The 20,265-nt window shown below is 62.9% G+C and overlaps 3 protein-coding genes across 5 annotated transcripts in view; 1 reads left to right on the top strand and 2 right to left on the bottom strand.

The window, feature by feature from the left end:
- The first annotated feature begins 1,394 nt into the window (after positions 1–1,394).
- Positions 1,395–5,713, top strand: CDK5 (cyclin dependent kinase 5). Its single transcript, XM_040260394.1, has 12 exons — positions 1,395–1,518; positions 2,171–2,259; positions 2,349–2,416; positions 2,532–2,592; positions 2,691–2,747; positions 3,759–3,854; positions 3,993–4,067; positions 4,215–4,311; positions 4,453–4,522; positions 5,090–5,150; positions 5,256–5,336; positions 5,447–5,713. Exons 1-12 carry the CDS (start codon positions 1,482–1,484, stop codon positions 5,531–5,533), a joined length of 879 nt encoding a protein of 292 aa, XP_040116328.1. The 5' UTR covers positions 1,395–1,481; the 3' UTR covers positions 5,534–5,713.
- A 1,135-nt stretch (positions 5,714–6,848) lies between these two features.
- On the bottom strand, positions 6,849–10,695 carry ASIC3 (acid sensing ion channel subunit 3). 2 transcript variants are annotated; one of them, XM_040260363.1, is made up of 11 exons: positions 10,162–10,695; positions 9,046–9,196; positions 8,740–8,867; positions 8,433–8,628; positions 8,285–8,341; positions 7,985–8,132; positions 7,709–7,800; positions 7,530–7,609; positions 7,363–7,437; positions 7,114–7,172; positions 6,849–7,013 (listed from the first exon to the last, which is right to left on the bottom strand). In XM_040260363.1, exons 1-11 carry the CDS (start codon positions 10,693–10,695, stop codon positions 6,935–6,937), a joined length of 1,599 nt encoding a protein of 532 aa, XP_040116297.1. In that variant the 3' UTR covers positions 6,849–6,934. The 2 variants fall into 2 exon arrangements, with proteins under 2 accessions (XP_040116297.1, XP_040116298.1); XM_040260364.1 differs by lacking the exon at positions 7,114–7,172.
- A 3,316-nt stretch (positions 10,696–14,011) lies between these two features.
- Positions 14,012–20,265, bottom strand: part of ABCB8 (ATP binding cassette subfamily B member 8) — a 15,875-nt gene continuing 9,621 nt past the window's right edge. The window contains exons 10-16 of one of the 2 annotated variants that reach the window (XM_040260320.1): positions 18,793–18,826; positions 18,452–18,588; positions 18,164–18,258; positions 17,901–18,034; positions 17,275–17,422; positions 15,301–15,602; positions 14,012–14,699 (exon numbers count right to left, since the gene is read on the bottom strand). In XM_040260320.1, the coding sequence (XP_040116254.1) occupies positions 14,574–14,699; positions 15,301–15,602; positions 17,275–17,422; positions 17,901–18,034; positions 18,164–18,258; positions 18,452–18,588; positions 18,793–18,826 (976 nt within the window). In that variant the 3' untranslated portion in view covers positions 14,012–14,573. The remainder of the gene's footprint in view (positions 14,700–15,300; positions 15,603–17,274; positions 17,423–17,900; positions 18,035–18,163; positions 18,259–18,451; positions 18,589–18,792; positions 18,827–20,265) is intronic. The other variant, XM_040260321.1, reaches the window with a different exon arrangement.

Raw genomic sequence — 20,265 nt, 5'->3', positions numbered from 1 at the left:
CAGCCCCAGCCTTCCACCCCTACTTGTCCCCAGTGCCTCCAAGAAAGCCCCTATCTTTGCCAGGAGGACGGGGGTGGGGTCGAAGAGCGGTGATGGCGGCGCGGGGTGGATACCCATTACTCTGTGCTGAGTTAAGTCTTTCCGAACCGGGGGACTTCTGCCTCGGAGAGATTCCCTGCCGTGCCCTCCCTTCTCGAACCCTATTCATAGTCATAACCTGTCATTTAAAGATCTATTTCTTGTTTTCTTAAATTATAAATTCTTCCAGATAAGCGAATCTGTTTCGCTTCTGAGAGTCTGCCACCGAGGGAAGGACAGCTTTGTGTACGCAGAAAACGTTCAGACATAAACGAGTTAATTAACAAACTGTTTAAGCCCCAACGTCGGTTCCGGCGGCGCCGAAGAGTGCTGTTTGAGGGCAGTTTTCATCCAGTTCACAGCCCTCAAGAATGCAATCATGAGACAATTAGAGAGAAGCCACAAGATAAATCTATAATCAACTCCTTAAGGGATGAGGTCAAGGCCGCTTCAAGTGTAGCTTCTGTCTGTCCTGTCTGTTGAGGGCGGTAACCAACCTGCCAGCTCTCGGGCCACACCCTGGCCGACTCCAGTGGGCCGGGGCTATGTAAGATGGGGTGGGAGAGGGTGGGTACACTTCCCCAGTGCGCCAGCTTGCCTCGGAATATCAGGGTGGAGCGAACTGCTGGAGTCGGGTGGGTTCCGAGACCACAAAAGGGGAGAGAGAGGTCTCTGGCGTATGGTGAATCCAACCTTCAGTGGGGCACACCTGTCTTTCTTTCCAGCCTTGCGGGCAGCTGGCCCCTGTGAAGTCATCATCGGCAAGATATGGCTCAGAGCCATTCCTCAGGCAATCCTGAGCTCACCGGACGGCCCAGGGAGAGGTTCGAACCGGTTATGGGAGTGTCAGGAGGTCGTTGGAAGCTCAACACCATCAACCCGGGCAGAGCCAGGGTCACCTGGGCTCGGGAGGCAGGCTGCCAAAGCCCAGACTCTGGAAAGCGCCCCTCCACCACACCCCACCACCGCCCCCACCCCTGCTGCATTCTGGAACGTGTAGTCCCGGAGAGACTCTTCCGAAAGAGGCGTGTAATCACTGAAAGGGATACCCGAGCGGGGCGTCCTGGGAGCCGCGCGCGACTGTGGGGAGCCGGGAAAGCGGACACGCAGTGCTTCCTGGAACTTGAAGTCCAAGGGTGGCCTCCGCGGTGGAACCGGAGTCCCCGGGAGGCAAGAGCTGCAGGGAGCCCTAGCGCAGCCTGCTGGGGATTGTAGTCTTCTTGTTGCCTACGGTCCCTGGCGCTACTTGGACACCTGGCGTCCTAGGACTACAAGCCCCAGAAGCCCATGCGCAGGCGGGGGGGCGGGGCAGGGCCCGGAGGCTGAGGTACCGCCTCCTCTGCAACGCTGGGCCCGGAGTCTTAGAACCCAGGGCCCGCAAGGGTCCTCGCGCGGCTGCCGTGATGCAGAAATACGAGAAACTGGAGAAGATTGGGGAAGGTAATAGGACCGCGAGATGCTCCTGCGAAATCTTCTTCTGCAGACCCTTCAGCATTCCTTGCAGCCCTGGCTCCTCCACCGTCAGCAATACCCACAGATTCCGACCTCAGCACTGGCTGCAGCCCTGGCCCCCGAGCTCAACACTCCGTGCAGACAGCAGTCCTCCCCCTGCTAGCGTTTCCCATGGACGCCTGCCTCCCCACCTGAGCACTCCCACTGACCCACCTCCCGACCTCCACACGTCCTGCATTTCCTCTCCATCCTCAGCACCTCTTGCACAACCTCACCCACCCCCAGCCTCAGTTCTTTCTGCAGACCTCCAACCCTCTGCGTTCCTGCCGGCCCTTATTCCTCTCCCAGACCCCTGCTCCCTATTTTCAGACCCCAGAAGCTCGGCCTTTGTGACAGACCTCCTCACCTGGCCCCTGCAGCCTCTGCCTGTTGCAGACACCCTTGAGCCATCTGCAGGCACCTCTTTGCCACATCACCACACACAGAGCTCTCTGCCGTGCCCAACCTTTACCCCACATCTCTTCCCTTGCTCCTCCAGTATCAGCAATAACACACTCCCATGCCACTTGCTGTCCTGGCAGGGGCTTCCTGAGTTGGGAAAGTGTGCCCCATCCTTTCCCTACACCTCCCCTCCTTCTAGGCACCTACGGAACAGTGTTCAAGGCCAAAAACCGGGAGACTCATGAGATCGTGGCTCTGAAACGGGTGAGGCTGGATGACGATGACGAGGTAAGACTTGGGCACCAGGGCCAGGGAGGGGCTGGAGGCCTGGGCCAGGTGGGATGTGACTGTGGCCACCTGGCCCCTCCAACGTGTAGGGCGTGCCGAGTTCTGCCCTTCGGGAGATCTGCCTACTCAAGGAGCTGAAGCACAAGAACATCGTCAGGTGTGTGGGTGGGCTGGGTCAGAGGAGGTGGGGGCTTCAGAGATGTGCTGGGCTGATATTGGGCCCTTAGGTGCAGGCTGTGTCCCTGCCTGCCCAAGCCCTCGCTTCTCCCCAGGCTCCATGACGTCCTGCACAGCGACAAGAAGCTGACTTTGGTTTTTGAGTTCTGCGACCAGGTGAAAGGGGGGCTGGAGGGCCAGTAGCCTTGGGAGGATACACGGACCCCAGCTGAGGTTCATCTCTGTCCCATCCCCCACCCCCATTCCTTTTTCAGGACCTTAAGAAGTATTTTGACAGCTGCAATGGTGACCTAGATCCTGAAATTGTGAAGGTAAGGAAACTGGTTTCCTGGGAGCTCATTGAGGCTGGAGTTGGACTTTGTATTCAGTGAACATGTTCCCAGGCCCCGCATGGAGACACTCAGGGAACGAGGGGAGGAGAAAACCCTGTTTCTGCTTCTAGGACCCTCCGTCTTAGTGATCATTTTCACGCGACCGCTTTAACCTGAAAGGAACTCTGAGGTCAGTGATAGGATTTACATTTGAGAGGTGGGAAAATGAGGTTCCAAGAGAGACTCACTAATCCCACAGATTCTTATTGAATGCTGTGTGCCACGCACTGTTCTAGGCCTGAGTGCCCTTCCAAGTTTCCAAGGAAAATAAGTGCTTGATGACTGTTGTTGTTGTTCAGCTGCTCAGTCCTGTCTGACTCTCTGCAACCCCATCAACTGCAGCACACCAGGCTTCCCCATCCTTCACTATCTCCTGGAGTTTACTCAAACTCATTCCATTGAGTCAGTGATGCCATCCAACCCTCTCATCCTCTGTCATCCCCTTCTCCTCCTGCCCTCCATCTTTCCCAGCATCAGGGTCTTTTCCAATGAGTTGGCTCTTTGCATCAGGTGGCCAGAGTATTGGAACTTCAGCCTCAGTCCTTCCAATGACTATTCAGGGTTGATTTCCTTTAGGATGGACTGGTTTGATCTCCTTGCTGTCCAAGGGACTCTCAAGAATGATAAATGATAACACAGCACAATATACACATGGAAGGTTATGATGTCCGTGTTCAGTTGAGGCCAGGTAGGGGACAGACAGCAGTGTGGGATGGGAAGGCAGGAAGCCCCACCAAGCTGCCAGTTCCAGAAAGATGGGGACCAGGGCTCCCCCATTCGGCGTTCATTTCGAGTACCCAGCAGAGTACAAAGAAGGTCCTCAGTAGTGAGAGGGTGAGTTGCCCTGAGCTTGGTGCTGAAAGACGGCTGAGGTTTCAGGGCCCATGGTTCCCCGCCGGGTGCACGTCCCATCCAGAAGGTCTGATGACCTCCTCCCTGCCCCGCCCCCAGTCATTCCTCTTCCAGCTGCTGAAAGGCCTGGGCTTCTGTCACAGCCGAAATGTGCTGCACAGGGACCTGAAGCCTCAGAACCTACTCATCAACAGGGTACCTCTGGGGAGGGGGCAGGGCGTCTGGGAGGCCGGGGCAGGGTGAGGGAAGCCAGGCAGGAAGGTGGGAGCAGGGGGCCTTCCCTCAGACTGTGAAGGGCCCCTCTCCGTGCCTGTCTCCCCCGCTGACCCCCAGAATGGGGAGCTGAAACTGGCTGATTTCGGTTTGGCTCGCGCCTTTGGGATCCCCGTTCGCTGTTACTCAGCTGAGGTGAGCTGCGGGGGTGAGGGTGGGATGTGGGGAGCGAGGGAGGGGGTCCCCAGCGAGCATCGCTCAGCTCCTCCTCCAGGACTCCTGTCTGGGCACTCTCCTCCATCTCTAACTGGGGACTCCTGTGGGCGGGGTCTTCTTCTCCAGGTGGTCACGCTGTGGTACCGCCCACCCGATGTCCTCTTTGGGGCCAAGCTGTACTCCACATCCATCGACATGTGGTCAGCCGGCTGCATCTTCGCAGGTGATGTTTCTGGGTTCTGCTGAGGCGCTCTCCCATTGGAGTGGAGGGTACCCTCTTGGGAAGGGAGTGGGGCCCCTGCGGTGGGGGTGGGGGGCATGGGGGTGAGGGCTTCTTCTCATATCGCCCCCGCCTCTCCCCCAGAGCTGGCCAACGCTGGGCGGCCCCTCTTTCCTGGCAATGACGTAGATGACCAGCTGAAGAGGATCTTCCGATATCCTTCCATCTCCCTTTACCTCACGCCACCCCCCAGCCCCCGGGAGGGGATCTGGAAGCCCCCCGCCCCGCTGGGGCTCAGAGTGCAGGCAGGAAGGGCAGCGAGGGGCGGGGCCAGGACTGGGGGCACCTCCGGGCTTGTCCTGAGGGCAGAGGGTGGTGAGCACCCTGGAGGTCACGGGGCAGGTGCTTGCTGCTAGCTGGTGTGGCTGGTAGGCAGGGAGGGCTCGCTCCTCTCCAGCTGAGAGCTGAATTCTTAGGGTGAGTGAGCAGAAAGGAGCAGGAAGGTGATAGAGGGGGAAGGTGACCACCTCACTGGGGCCACGGACCTCAGGGCTTCAGTCAAAGTAGTTAATCACGGCTGTCAGGTATCTGGTCTGCTAGAACAGCACACAGCTGAGGCTGCGCATGAGGGTGGTGTGGGCTGGGGGTCTGCTTGTGTCGTGAACTAGGGGATGGAGTGAGGAGGGCTGGGGTGGGGGTGCGTAGGCAGAACCTCCGTTTGCCAGGGAGAGAACCCCTCACCCTTTTCCTCCACCTGAGTGGCCCTTGACCCCGTGGACACACTCCTGGGCACGCCAACCGAGGAGCAGTGGCCCGCTATGACAAAGCTGCCAGACTATAAGGTGTGAGGGGGCGAGGGGCGCGGGGTCATGACCCCGAGTGTCTGGCCCTGGCAGCCTCCATGCTCCTGCGCCCCTGGTCTGACTCTCCCTGCCCCCCCACCACAGCCCTACCCCATGTACCCGGCCACAACTTCCCTGGTGAACGTCGTGCCCAAGCTCAGTGCCACAGGGAGGGACCTGCTGCAGGTGACGGAGGGCAGTGGGGGGGCGGCCAGCACACCTGTTGGGGCTGGTGTGGACTGGGGTAGCCCAAGGCCTCCAGGCCCGAACCCATCTCGCCGCCTCCTGTCATCCAGAACCTGCTCAAGTGCAACCCAGTCCAGCGCATCTCGGCGGAGGAGGCCCTGCAGCACCCTTACTTCTCCGACTTCTGCCCCCCCTAGGCTCCAGGGCTGGGGGCCTGGCCCACTTGACGCCCCCTCTGGGGAGGGGGCGAAAGGCAGGGATGCGCCGTGTGCCGAGCTCCAGCTGTGCTGGGCCGGCCAGGGTGGAGGTGCCCTCACCCGTGGTCTTCACTCCTTCCGTGGACTTTATTTAATTTCATAAATTGGCTCCTTTCCCACTGTCTGGCTGATGTGGTGGTGACGCGGCTCTGGGGCGGGGCGGGGCAGTGCTGGGGGGAGAGCCTTTGCTTCGTTGGATCACCCTCTGTCACCCTGCTTCCAGCTCCAGCCACCTAACTGTCCCGCCCTTGCTCTGCTACTGTAAGTGGCCAGAGGCTGGGGCTTGGAGGCTGTGACGCTCACCCCGTGTATCTATGCTGGGGGCGGGAGGCAATGCTGCGTCTGCACGTGTGTGCGCGCAGTGGTTCGTGTGCTCTCATCCCCGTCCCCTTTGCCCAGGAGGGGCTGGTCCTGGGGAGTGAGGCTGCCAGTGTCCGAAGGCAAGGATGGGCTTCCACCAGAAATGGGGAGCAACCACCAGAAATGGGGAGCAACCAGAGGGCGGGCCTTTCTTCATGGTTCTTTGGTCCCTTGTGTACCGCCCCTCCTCTTCCGTCTTCATCCCCCACACCGAGGCCTGCAGGCTGGGCCGGGAGAGACCCACAGCCGTGGTTGGGGACCCCCCCAGCCCTGCTCCCTAATCTGTCCTTTTCCAACACTTAGGGTACAGAGAAGGTGCAGGGGAAGCGGGTCTGGGTGTGTGCTTCCTGGCAGAGGTGGGAAGGAACCCTTCAGGGCAGGGGTGGGAAGGGGATCCCCCTGGCCCCCAACCCCAAGTTGGGGCCTTTGGCTCTTGCAGGAGGCTGGGGAAGCAAAGAGAGGTTCCCCTGGAGATGGGGAGCCATATCAGCACTCAGTCCCTAACGTGAGAAAAAGTCATGACCGCCTCAAACAGGACAGCAGTCTGGTTCCTAGGAGCAGGCTGCCCCTCTGGCTTCCCGCCGCCTGTTCCCCCGCTTCTCGGGGGGCTCCAGATAAGAGCCTCCCTGCCAGGACCCCAGGGGTACGTCCTACCGCTGCCTTGGGTCTGCCTGCCTCTGAGATGTCGGTTTGACAAAATTCACTCACATGGAGGCGCAGTGACCCCTGCCCTCCCAGCGCGCTTCTCTCATAGATTTCTGGGGGGTTAACGTTTTGGACACCGTGTCTGCTGGGTGATGGCGGGCAGGGGCCTTCTTGGGGCTGAGTAGGGCTGAGGGTGGCCAGGCCAGTCGGCCTGTAAGAGGAACGGCAGCGGAGGCTGATGCGCTAGAACTTTATTTGGGGCAAAGGCGGCAAAGACGCCGGTGGGTCGGTCACATCCAGGGTGTCAGGGTGCAGACCGTGCCCCCACCCCCGCATCTAGAGGCGGGTGACGAGGTAGCACGTGCGGTGGGAGGCAGAGAGGGTCTTGGCAACAGCGGAGCAGGGGGTGGGAGGCCTGGGGAGACAGACCGCAGCGCTGGGTCCTGCCTGGCCCCTGCCCTCCCAGACGTAAGCTCTGCCCTCCTTCCTGACCTCAGGAGGTCGTTTCTTGTTACCTGGGGCCTGGGCTGAGGTGGGGAACTTGGGTCCGATGGCTGCCCGGCCCTTCCTGAAGCTGTGAGAGGAGGGAGAGGGTCAGAGGTGGGGGCGGGGATGGAGGGGTCTCCCCCCCCACGCCGACCAGGGACCAGCCAGGATCACTGCCCTCCCCTGTTTCAGCTTGGTAGGGATGGTGTTCTACACTTAGGAGGGGGCTGAGCACCCACAGTGGCGATGGCAGGAGCGGGGATTCGGGGGGCTGTTACCAGATTGGCGCTGGAGGGCCTCTGGGGGCGCTTTCGGTTCCAGAAGCGATGACCCAGGACTCTGTCCCAGAACACCTGGGGACAAGCAGCGCTGGAGGTGGACCCAACACCGAGATGCTGTGGCTTGACTCCTCCCCCTCCCCCAGCTGGGGCCCAGGCCCACCCACCTCACAGAGGTAGTCCAGGATCTCCAGGATGGTGAGCAGGCTGGCCCCGATGAACAGTCCCATCTGGCCCCCAATGTCACCTGTGGAGGCGGGGTCACCTGGTCATCCCACAGCTGTCTGCCCTGCCCGTGCCTCCCCCAGGGCCGCAGGGCGCTAGCTGCACGCAGGCGCAGACACACCGAGCAACTCGGACATTTCGTAGGCCTTCTTCTGCTCCACCGTCTCGTAGTTGAGGGCTTCGAAGAAGATGTCCAGCACCAGCACGTTCTCCCTGGAGGAGGAGAGTGTTTGCTGGACACCCCTAGTGCCGGCTGCTGGCAGGAAGGTTGAGGCGCTTGCCCAGAGCCCCCGGAGCCGGGGAGTGTTGGGGAGCCGGGTTTCCCACCCCTTGGTGCGCACGGAGGTTCCACCGGAGGAGGGGGCCCGCCCCGCCTCCAGGGCCCCGACCGGCTCACACGATGTAGGCCTCGCTGCGGTTGTGTTTCCGGGCCAGGTAGCGGGCGGCGGCGCGGCTGGGCATCCGCACCATGGAGAGCTCCTTGGCGTAGCGAGTACTGGCGCACGGGTTGGGGCAGCGGCACGTGTCCTTCCGCAGCAGGGCATCTGCCGGCCACAGGCGCCCGGGTCAGGGCCTCCCGCCTCGCGGGGCCAGCGCCGGGGGCCGGGTCGCAGGCGGAGCCGGGGTGCGGGGTGGGGGCGGGGCCGGGGTGCGGGGTGGGGGCGGGGCCGGGGTGCGGGGGAAGCTCGCCCCTTACCCAGCGCCGGGTGGGCACAGTCCTTGTACTGCTGGGGGCTGCACACTGGGGCACTGCCTGCACGGCGGGGGCAGGAGACAGCTTCAGGAGCGGCCCCCAGGGCCCCCGCTTCCCCGCACCCCCTCCTCTGCGGCCCCCAGCCTCTTACCCGGCATGTGCATCATTCTGCAGCCGCACTTCCGGGCCACATAACGGCTCTGGCAGGCCAGGCGACACCCCATTAGACTATACGGAGGGCTGAGGCCCGGGCTGGGGGTACCCAGAGGACCAGGCGCATCTGGCTCAAAGTCAGGGTCCAGAGAGACAGAGCTGCAGTCGCCCCAGGGCGGCGGCAGGAAGCTCAGCTGGAGGCAGCGGGTTAAGGAGGCTCCCTGCGGGGCAGTGAGGTCCCTGGGGCAGGTGTGAGGAGCTGGGATGGGGTCTGGGGGGTGGGGTGGGGGCATCAGAGAGGATGCTTGCTGCTTCTGGCAGGACACGAAAGTCTGGTAGCCAGGGGCTGCCCCGAAGCCCAGCTGGTCGATGAGTGGCGGCTCCTCCTGGGTGTGGATCTGCACTCGAACTCCCACCTCAAACGGGGTCTCCTCTGCAGGAAGAAGGGGCCCCTGAGTCCTGAGGTCCAGGTCCCAGGGGCCCCCCTGCTGCAGCCTCCTCTCCCCAGGACTGTGACCAGCTAACTCCACCCCTTCCCACAGGAAAGGACAGGCCTGGCTCCACGTGGGCCCACTCCCGGGATGCCCCCCCGCACGCTCCCCTCCCCGTACCCACGTCCCTCCACACGGGCAGGTACTCCTCCTGCTGCACGTCCAGCATAACCTCCAGCCCATTGCCCATGCCACCCTTGGGGGTGCTCAGCAGCTCGGCTCCATCAGCGCCAGAGTTAAAGGTGTAGCACTGCCCCATCCGCGTGAAGATCTGGGGGACGGGCAGAGGACAGGCGTCTCCGGGGGCCAGCCGGCCCTTTCCCGAGGCCAGCGCGAGGACCCTCCCTGGCCTCTACCTGGCTCTCTCTTTGAACACTGAAGCCCGCATTTTCATGCCCCCAGCGTGTGTGCTGAGTTGCTTCAGTCATATCCGACTCTACGACCCCATGGACTGTATGTAGTCCGCCAGGCTCCTCTGTCCATGGGATTCTCCAGCCCAGAATACTGGAGTGGGTTGCATGCCTTCCTCCAGGGGGTCTTCCCGACCCAGGGATGAAACCCAGGTCTCCTGCACTGTAGGTGGATTCTTTGCCAGCTGAACCACCAGGGAAGCCCAAGAATTTTGGAGTGGGTAGACCATCTCCTCTTCCAGGGGATCTTCCCGACCCAGGGATCGAACCTGGGTCTCCTGCACTCCAGACAGATTCTTTACCTGATAGCTGAGCCACCAGGGAAGCCTCATGCCTCCAGACCCTCCCTCCACCGGCACATGGACTTGGACCCTCATCCGCTCCCATCACCCCCATGCCTCACCCTCACCGCAGGCCCTGAGCACAGCCCGCAGGACAAGTGTTTCTTTGGAGACTGGAATAAAAGGAAGAGGGTCCCAGCTGCCCTCCTTCAGGTCTGGCAGAAGAGGCAGAGGGAAACCAAGCCCCCTCCCTGCTGGCAGAGAAGCAGGGGGCCCTGGCCCAGCACACCAGATACCCCCAACTGCCTAGGAGCAGGCTTTCCCCAGACCAGACCTGGGCCCAGAGCCAGCCTGGGTGAGGGCCCCCAGCGCCCCCGGTGTGACCTTGCCCTCTGCGGTCCAGCTGAGGGTCGGGAGGGGGCTGAGAAGGACTGCTTCTTGGGCTGAACAGAAAGGCACTAGTGAGGGGAGGGGAGCCCTGGCCCCTGGCATGGCACGGCTGTCCAGGACCCCGGCTCTGGGGGAGGCTGACGCGGACAGCTCACCGTGGTGAAGTTCTCGGGCCCGCAAGGCCAGCCTCGGTAGCGACAGTCCAGCAGCATGTCCTCGAGGGCGTGCCCAGCCCGGGCATAGAGCCGGGCCACGTCAAAGGTGGGGCTGGGCATGAAGCCGGGGGGTGCGGGGGGCCGGCCCAGGGCACGCAGGTAGGCGGCATGCTCGGCAGGCTCCAGGCCCAGCAGTGCGGGCCCGGCCCAGTGCAGGTCGTTGGGCGTGAGGCGTGAGCGCCGCAGCGGGTTGACGTTGCACAGGGTGACAGCCGGGAAGGTGAGCCGGCGGCTCTCACGCTCCTCCAGGGCCGTCTCGTGGTGGAACTCGCCATAGTAGCGTACCCGCCCCGCCACCTGGTACAGGAAGGTGGCCAGGGCCAGGAGCACAGCGGCAGCCCACAGCCCCCGGCGCGCGGGCGGGGCCCCCGGGCCGAAGACGTGGCCCAGCCCGTGCATGGTGCAGTTGCTGGCGAACGTGCGGATGTCCGAGGCGGGCAGCCGGGCCTCCTCCGGGCCCACAGGGGGCTTCATGGCTGCAGCCTCCGGGGCGGGGGTGCAGGGGGGCAGGCGAGAGGGTCAGTCAAGGGTTGGGAAGGGTCATGCAGGGGTGCATCAAGGAGGGCAGAGGCGAGGGAGAGGCACTGGCCTGCGGAGATGGGCTGTCCTGTCCGTCGGAGGGTCCCCTTGGCCTCCTCTGGCCCCAGGTGGTGGCCCCGCTGGGCACAGTGATGGGCCCCAGGGTGTGGGGGTTGCTTCGTGGCAGAGACCAGGCAGGGTGCAGCCGATGTGGCAAGCAGGGCAGCTCTGCTGGAGGCTGCTTGGCTGAGCTGGAGCTGCTGCAGAGGATTGGGTTTCAGCAGTGAGGGGGCAAGGGGGCTGGCAGAGCAGTCTGGGGGGGTGGGGAGGTCCCTGGGGCCCCAGGCTGAGCCATTAGTGCAGTGTGTGGGGGGTAAGGGAGGGGGGATGGCAGTGGAGACTACCAGAGGCGCCAGCAGGAAACCACAGCATTCCTGGATCAGGCTTGAGGAGGGGGAGCCCGGAGATAAATTGGGGCTGGGGGTGCTCCGGGTGGACCCCAGGTTCCCAGCTGCAGCCCCTGAGTGTTGGGCCTGAGGGGCAGCCGCTGACCCTTGGCCCAGCCCTTGCTCCCTCCCACCCCCCGCAACCTCACCCTGGTTCATCTGCTCTTTCGCAAACAGCGGAGCTGGCTCTCCACCAGGCTGGAAAGCGATGGGGAGCTGGCATCAGTGAGCTCTTCCTTCCGGGCCCCCAGTGTCCCAGACGATTCTGGGTGCTGGGAGCTTCTCTGGCCCCACGTCCAGAGGCGGTCCTTCTCCGGCCTTCCTCTCCCACCTCCCCATGCGCAGGCCCTCCTGTCTGGGTGGGGGGGCTGACCTCTGCCGCAGTGACGGTGGGCTCACCCGTCACCCTTCAGGTGGGACATAGGTGCCCACAGGCCGCCCTCCTGGGTAGTACAGATGCTCTGTGAACTTCACACCTCTCTTCACTTAACGACACACCCTGGAGGCCGTGCGGTATCCAGTACCCGGAAACCTTTTCTGTTTTTAAACGGCCGCACACCATTTCATCTGTGCGGATGCACCATCGTCTGTACTGGCACAGCCTCACCTCTGTTGATGGATATTGGGGGTTTCCAGTCTTTCGTGGCAAACAATTGCGCTCTCAGTAACGCTGCACAAATGGAAACTCCCAGAAATACAGCCGCCGGGTCAAGAAGAGGTAACTGCACGAGGAACCTGATCGACACCATGAAATTCCCCATGGTGGGCGCTCCCATCAGGAACACGGGCGTGTGTCTGTCTTCCAAGGGTGGGTGGGAGGCGGGGGTGCTTTTCTAAAGGAGGAGTTACTTGGCCCCTGGGCCAGCTGGGGAGTCCTGGGCCACAGGGCCCAGCACGGGGTGGTAACACTGGCCATCTCAGGGCAGAGTCAGGGCCCTTGAATGATGCCTCGGATGTTCCACAGATGGGTCGGGTGGAGGAGAGCTCCCGGCGGCTGGAAAACAGAGAGCAGAGCTGCAGGCCCGCTGGCCTCATGGGGTTCCAGTGTCTTGCTGACCCGAAGTACAGGGGACAGGAAGGAGGCAGCTGCTGAGGGGGCCTAGCTGGGGAGGGCCTGCCGGGCCGCCAGACCCTGAGTTTGGTTAGCTGCTGGTCCGCCCGCGGCTGCGGGAGGCGCTGCCAGCCTGAGACCTGCTGGGGTTGATCTCCGCTAGTTTGTGGACTGCGTTCATTTCTGCTCCGTGTCCTTCCACAGAGCCTCTGCGGCGAGGCTCCACGAGACGTGGGCTCTTGGCGGCGAGGGGAAGTGTGCCAACTGAACACGGCCACACTGCACCGCGATCGCCCGTCCTCCCAGTGAGACTGCAGTGGGCAGGGGCCTCCCCGTTCCCCCTCGTGGGCTCTGCGGCCCGCAGCAGGCGCTTAATGAACACACATCTTGAAGAAGCGAATAACACCGTTTACTGCACAGATGTAACCAGTGCCTGAGGCTGCAGCCCCAAGTACCTTACCACAGATCATTCTAATTAAACTCTTAAAAACAAGCTCTCAAATAGAAGTACAGCTGGGTTTATGACCCATGTGGAATGGCTGCAGGAGCCGAGGTCGGGGTTAAGACTACAAGTGGGCAGCTGACAGCAGGGGCTTCTGTGGTCTCACTACTTCCCTAAAGGGGGTGGGGTGGGAGGAGGGGGCAGGATTCGGAGAGGCCACCCTGCAGAGGTAAGGAAAGACCCGGGATCTGGTGTCGGGAGACATCTGGAGGCTGCTGGTGGAACAGGAGCTGGCCAGGGCTGGGAGGGGCCCAGCCGGCCAGTGTGGACCAGGGCGGGAAGTTGAGACCTGCCCTTGGCTGCCCTCCCCAGGGAGGGGTTTAGTGGCAGAGCAAGCTGGAGCCAGGCCAGGCCTGCCTGCCCAGGGAGTCGACCTCTCATCAGCAAGAAAGCAGGGCATCCAAGCAGGCTGGTCATGGCCCAACGGTAGCGTCTGCTCCCGGACCACATGCACAGAGGCTGCGGGGGGACTGAACCCTGGCTGCCGCGTGCACACCGGAGCTGTGCAAGCTGCCCTAGGCTGGCCTCCAGCCGCAGCCGCCCCCGGTCACCTTTCTATGCCATGGGATAAATCCAAATGGGCTCACTGAGGCAACCTGCTTCCTCACCCCAGGGCGAGGCTTGATGGGGTCGTCAGCCGGTACGGGGCTGTGGAGGGGGGAAAGCTTCCTGGAAGGAAGTGCCATGAGCAGAACTCAGGGAGGAGGGGTGATCAGTTCTGGGGCGACCAGGGCTGGAGGGAAACCCTGGCTGCTCCGAGGGCCCCCAGAAGCTGATACCCCACCCCACTCACAGCTTTGGGGTCGCAGGCTCGTCACCCTGGGCAGCTGGCCTGTCCTTTTTCAAGAGGTGGCTCTGGTCAGACCTGCACCTGTGACCCCCTCTGACCACCCCAGGGAGGCTGGCAGTGGCCGCTCCTTGTTGGCCTGATTTTCTGTCTCGTCAGCCCAAGGAGCTTGGCGTCAGCTGCTCCGTGGTGGGCTCTGGGGGGCGTTAGCACTGACTGTCCCCCGTGGGTGGGGGCTGGGGCATGTGTCCCCCTTCTGTCACTGTCAGAGCTAGGTGTCCCCACCTAGAGGGTGGGGGTCCACGTTCTCACCAGGTGACAGACTCGAGGCGCACGGGAGACAGGCTAGCTCCTGGCAACCTTGTGTGGAACAGACCACAGCCACCCCTCACCCTCCGCCCCTGGGCCAGGGGTCCCGCCAGGCACCTGTCCCATTCAGACGGTAGTGGGTGGGGGGGGGGGGGCGACATCTAAAGGACTGTGTTACGGGGTAGGAGAAGGGAAGCTGTGCCCAGGACGGGGCTGTGGGTTTGAAGGGTTGGCTCAGAGGCTGGTCCGCTTCTCCCAGGGTCTGAGAGGCACGTTGAGAGTCCGTGGAGGAACTTGAGGTCGTGGCTTGGGTGTGGGAGGAATGCTGGGGTGAGTCCCCACTGCCCTCCCCCAGCGCTGACTTGTGAAGAGTCCTTGCAGCTGCGGCTGCACGGTTAAGCTGTCAGGTACCTAGAGGTGAGGCGCAGCAGGGTGGGGAGAGGGGTCAGGAGGGTTGGGCAAAGAGAGGGGACCCGCGCGGGGTCTGGGAGCCCGCCCCCTCCCCTGGGGGGCCAGCCCAAGGACTCGGCTCCAGCAGGAGGCGGGCAGCCTGGCAAAAGGAGGAGAGCTCGGCCCAGCCTCCTCCCAGACCAGTACCTGGCCCGGGGGTTTTATTTAGAGCAGGGGGAGCCGCCCCACCCAGCATGCTGGCTCTTCTCCTGGGGGCGGGGTCTGCAGGAGGCCTCCCTGAGCTGAGCTCTGGCCTCAGCCACGGACGCCTGGTGGTGACCAGACCTCTCAGGACTTGGAGTGCCGGTGCCCGAGGACTCGGGGCGCCTCTGGAGGCGGGGTGTCCAGGGCCTGTCTCCGGATGAGCTCCGAGTAGAGCCCGCCCTTCTTCAGGAGCTCTTCATGGGTCCCCATCTGCAGAGAGGAAGTGGGGGCAGATGGTCACCCCCAGCCTGGCCCAGAGCTCACAGCCCTCAGAGGACCAGCTCCTTGGGCTGGCCTCCACCTAAGCCAGAGCCCCTCCCGAGGACACAGCACCGTGGGTCACAGGTCGCGGCTGGCGCATCTGCACTTGTTAGCCGAGCTGGATTGTGCAAGAGCCTCTGGGTCCCCCTGTCCTCCTTATAGGGCCCGGCGCCCCTCGCCCAGTGCAGGCGGTTGGGGGGCTGTAAGCCGGGCCCCATACAGCCTCCGAGTCCCGCTGCAGACCCAGCCTCGGGGTGCTGCTCCTGCTGGGCCCCGATCAGCGTCTCCCGGGCCCCCTCTCAGCCCCTCAGCCCTGGGGCCCTCCCCCAGCACTGTGCGCTTCTGGGAACTCTCCCCTGTGACACCGGGGGTCTCACTGCAGCTCTGCTCACTGCTCACCCACCCCCTGGGGAAGAAAGAGGGGCCCAGAGCGGCCAGGGCTTACTGAAGGGCAAGAACTCCTGAATCCACACGGGTGCTGCTACCAGACCATAACCCCCAGCCCCCAGGGTCAAGCCAGACCCTCCCACAGCTCAGCCGAGCCACCCACCTCCCTGTGTCCATCCCAGCCCACCGACCGTGCCCCAGGGCCTGGGCTGACCTCGCAGACCCGGCCGTGGGCCATGACGACAATCTGGTGGGCCGCGCGCACGGTGCTGAGCCGGTGGGCGATGACCAGCACAGTGCGCCCAGCGCTGGCGCGGTCCAGGGCCTCCTGCACGACTCTCTCGGACTCCGAGTCCAGCGCGCTGGTCGCCTCGTCCAGGATCAGCACGGCGGGCTGCTTGATGAGCGCTCGGGCAATGGCCAGGCGCTGCTTCTGGCCGCCAGACAGGGTTGCACCCCGCTCACCTGGGGGGCGGGAGGGGGGAGAGGGCAGGCGTGACGCCTGGCAGCACCCCGACCCCTCACCCTGTGCACATAGCGGGGCGCGGTGACGCCCGAGGAGGCCAGGCTCCACCCCGCACCAGGGTACAGCTCGGAGCCGCGACAGGCCCAGGCCCACCTGCCCCGGCCCTGAAGCTCTAGCCACCTTCTCCTGGCCTCCTGGGTCTCTGCTGGACCCAGAAGTGGCTCCTGGATTGGGGGTGGCAGAATGGCAGGAGTCCACCCTACCCCCGGACATTCTGGGAAGACCACATGTGGGGTCCAAAATGCCCACAGAGAACAGCAGAGGTGGCAGGCTGAGTGCCAAGAAGAGCCTCCAGGTGATGACAGTCACAGAGCAGGAGCTGGAGGGACAGGGAGGGCCGGCTCCTCCAGGCAGGGTAGCGTCCAAGGAGCAGAGTCTCAGCAGCGAGAAACACGGACCTCGAAGGAGGGCTACACGATGGGGCAGGCTAAGCTCAGCAGACCGAGGCCTAACTGTGTCAGTCACTCAGTCCTGTCCGACTCTGTGACCCCGTGGACTGTAGCCCACCAGGGTCCTCTGTCCATGGGATTCTCTAGGCAAGAATACTGGAGCAGGTAGCCTTTCCCTTCTCCAGGGGATCTTCCTGGCCCAGGGATCAAACCTGGGCTTCCTGCATTGCAGGCGGATTCTTTACCATCTGAGCCCCCAGGGAAGCCCTGACTGAGACCTAAGTGTCAAGAAGAATTGAGAGGGACTCCCCAGTGGCCCAGGGGTTACGACTCTGTGCTTCCACTGCAGGGCACACTGGCTGGATCCCTGGTCAGAGAACTAAAGTCCTGCGTGAAGCAAGGTGTGGCCAAAAAAAGAGAGTTGAGAATTTTGGATATGCCTGCACCATGAGAGGACTTCCCAGGTGGCTCAGGGGTAAAGAATCCACCTGCCAGTTCAGGAGATGCAGGAGACCTGGGTTCAATCCCTGGGTGGGGAAGATCCCCTGGAGGAGGACATGGCAACCCACTCCAGTATTCTTGCCTGGAGTATCCCATGGACAAAGGAGCCTGGCAGGCTACAAGTCCATGGAGTCACAAAGAGTCGGACATGTCCAGCACCATGAGACATGCTGGAATATTCTGCAACAGAGCCAAGAGACTCTGGATAACGGACACGAGCCCAGAGGTTGAAGAAAGGACCTCGGAGAGGAACACACGACGCTGCAAGCGTCAATATGAAGATTCTCGTGTGATGCTGCAACGTTCTAATGTTCTAGAGCCACCAGAGCCCTCTTCTGGGTAAGTCAGAACAAAGATTTGCTCAACCAAACCCATCCCTGTGGATAACAAGAGTGGAAACACCTTTCATTCAAGGATAAAAGCCAGAGAGAGAAAGAGGTTAATATCCTGTGCTTCTGGTCAGGTCTCGGGAGCTGACGTGGTGAACTCTGAAGGGTCCCCACGGCGCGGATCACGTGTGTCCCCGTCATGCTCCTTTCCCTGCAGCTGGCTTGTGCCTGAACCACCCCGGCATGGACTCTGTCCCCGGAGAGCTGCCTCTGTCCCCCGAGGCCACAGTCCCGGTCTGGTCTCCCCTGAGGCCATGACCGTGTTCCCGCCCCACTGCACCCCAGCCCACGTGGGCCCTCAGGCCCGTGTGGGACACCGTGCCTGAACTCACCCACGATGGTATTGTAGCCCTCTGGGAAGCTGGTGATGAACTCGTGCGCGTTGGCTTCTCGGGCGGCTGCGTAAACCTCTTCGTCGGAGGCGTCTACCTTCCCGAAACGAATGTTCTCCATGATTGTGGTTCCAAACAGGACGGGCTCCTGGGGGCGGGAGGTGGTGGGGAACCACAGGAAACATCTTGATTCTGCCCCGAACCCCTGAGGGGTGTAATCAGGAGAGTTCTGGCCACAACAGGACCTCGTGGAGGGCAGGTGGGGAGGTTCAGAGTTACTGGTCAGAGACAGACCCATCAGAGTGGGGAGAGGCCGAGCTCGCTGCAGGACACGGGAAGGGGTGAAGGAAGGCGGCTAGGAGAGCAAGACCGGCTGGCCGGGCAGGGCACCCTACTTTGGGGTGACGGGAAAGGAAGATTTTATTATTACAATTTGACCTTCTGGATGCCACGGGCTGTCAGGGATCCTAAAAGGGCCGCCCCGTGGGATCTCTTAAATTGAGGAACAGAGTCCAGAGGCAGAGCTGCAGCGGTTGGGACACCGGTGAATGAACACCAGGAGCAGTGAAGACAGCCCACCTGCCCCCACCCCCTCGAGGGCCGCAGGACTGAGAAGCGAGCTTCACCTGGCTGATGAAGCCGATGACCTGGCCCCGGAGCCAGGAGGGGTCGAGGGTGCGCAGGTCCTGCCCATCCAGTGTCACCATGCCCGCCGTGGGGTCGTAGAAGCGCTCGAGCAGAGAGGCCACGGTGGTCTTTCCTGGGGGTCAGGGAAGGGAGGGGGGCATGGGTCTCCAGAGCGTGTTCTGGGAGAGCGGGGCCCCTCCTGCCACCCTGGGTGGTTCCAGGGGGCGGAGTTGCAGATGGGGGGGTGGCGGGCCCCTCTTACCTCCCCCGGACTGGCCCACCAGGGCCACGATCTTGCCTGGGGGCAGCGTGAGGCTGAAGTCTCTGAGCACAGGGAAGCCGGGGCGGCAGGGGTAGCTGGTGGGAGGCGAGAGACCCTCAGGTCACACCAGGTTCTCGGACTCTTGTCGCCCCGGTCCCTCCTGAAATCTCAAGTCTCCCTGAGCCCCGGAGGGGGGCTTATTCAGAGGGCCACCCCGTCCCACGGGTCCCCAGACCTCCCCCTCCCCTGCCCTCAGCCTGGAAAGGAGAGGCGGCGGCTGACACCGACCTGAAGGAGACGCTGTGAAAGGCGATGGAGCCGCGCAGATGCTCCCGGGGCAGGCTGCAGCCCCCGCTGAGTGGGATGCCGGGGCTCAGGGTCATGTACTCAAAGACACGGGCGCCTGCGCTGAGCCCCCGCACCACCTGGGGAGGGGTTTGAGTCTGGGGTGAGGGAGGCCTGGGTCTGAGGGAAGGGGCAGCGTCTCCTGGGCTCCCCCACCCGGGTGGGAAGGGCTCACGTTGTCCCGTTCACCGGATGCCCATGCAAGCATGCAAGTCACGTGGGTGGCTGCGGGACTCCAGCCCAGATTCTGGGCCCGCACCCCCAGACCCTTCTCTGCAGCTCACCTGACCGAACAGGATGGAGAGGTTGGCCATGGACCTGCAAGGAGACGTGGGCTGAAAGTGGGCAACAGCAAGAGGCTGAGAGAAGGCGGCCTGGAGGCAGAGGGGCAGGTTTGAGGGGGCGGGCGTGCTGAGCGAGGCGGGGAACCGGGCAGCCTAAGGCCAAACCGAGAGGCTTCTCCTGAAACCTGGGGCCCTTGGGGCCCCGGGGCCTGGCAACCCTGGGCAGACCACCCAGTCCTGGGACAAGTTGCTCCTCCCTTCAGAACTGCGTTCTCTCCTGGCCCGGAGGGGGCTGACAACTGGGGACTCCCTGAGGGCCGGGCTCCAGGGAGGAAATGGCCGGGAAGGCAGGTGGCGGGCAGGGGCTTGGGCTCCAGGCTGCCCGAAGCCTGCAGGGTGAGGCCCACCCAGGCGGTGGGATCTAGGGCTGTCCACGCCCAGGGAAGCAAGGTCTAATGAAGTGGAACAAAAGATGTTACTTCTTCCACAGGCAGAAGGAAACAGAAGACACTGGACCACAGGTTGGGGGCTGGCTGGGGGACCCCAAGAGAAAATTCCCTGAAGATGTTATCTCATCGCAGCTGCACCCAGACAGTGGGCGGCTGCCTCTGTCACACGGGGCTGGAGGGGGGTGAGTCACTGCTCCTTAGTCACAGTGCCAGGCTGGCCTGGCCGCCCGTGACTGTGTGTCTGCCATGGTGTGTGCGGGTTTTTCTAGAAGCAACACTGCCTCCCCAGGGTCATACTTGCCTCAGCACCCAGGTGGGGGCTGAGGGTGAAACGGGGCTCAGAGCGCTTGCTGGAGGGGGCGAGAGGCACGGAGAGGAGCCGGGACGGGGTGCTCTCGGCCAATGTCGGGAGAACACTGCCCACCAGACCTGGAAGCCACTAGCCTGGCGGGGCTGCCATGCAACCACTGAAAACCAGCTGCGCGTGACCCTGCTCACGGGGATGGTGCGGGAGGCAGGCCTTGCCCTCCCTGGGGGCCCCGTGGGGCAGGGGGTGGCTGGGCCCTTCCCAGGGGGACCCAGACCCGGACTCCTGGCCATGACCCTGGTCCGTCTGGGCACCTCCCCATCCCTTCCAGAACCGCAGGGCCACCACTGAGAACCCCTCGGGTGGGGTCCAAAGATTGAGGCTGCTTGAACTCCGGGCAGGCCGCCTCCCTGCCTCCCCCTGGGCTAGACCCCAGGAGGAAACACCAGCTTCTTTACTGACACCCAGGTCCTCCAAGGTGGGTGGTGAAGGCTTTCCATGTGGTGTGTATGCGTGCGTGCGTGCGTGTGTTAGTCACTCAGACGTGTGGTGAAGCCTCTCCATGTGGTGTATATATATATATATATGTGTGTGTGTGTATGTGTATGTGTGTGTTACTCAGACGTGTGGTGAAGGCTTTCTATGTGGTGTATATATATATATACATATATGTGTGTGTGTGTCAGTTACCCAGACGTGTGGTGAAGGCTCTCCATG

The sequence above is a fragment of the Oryx dammah genome, unplaced genomic scaffold (assembly GCF_014754425.2).
Source record: "Oryx dammah isolate SB20612 unplaced genomic scaffold, SCBI_Odam_1.1 HiC_scaffold_18, whole genome shotgun sequence".
NCBI classification, from domain to species: domain Eukaryota; kingdom Metazoa; phylum Chordata; class Mammalia; order Artiodactyla; family Bovidae; genus Oryx; species Oryx dammah.
This window is presented reverse-complemented; position numbering and strand designations above follow the sequence as displayed.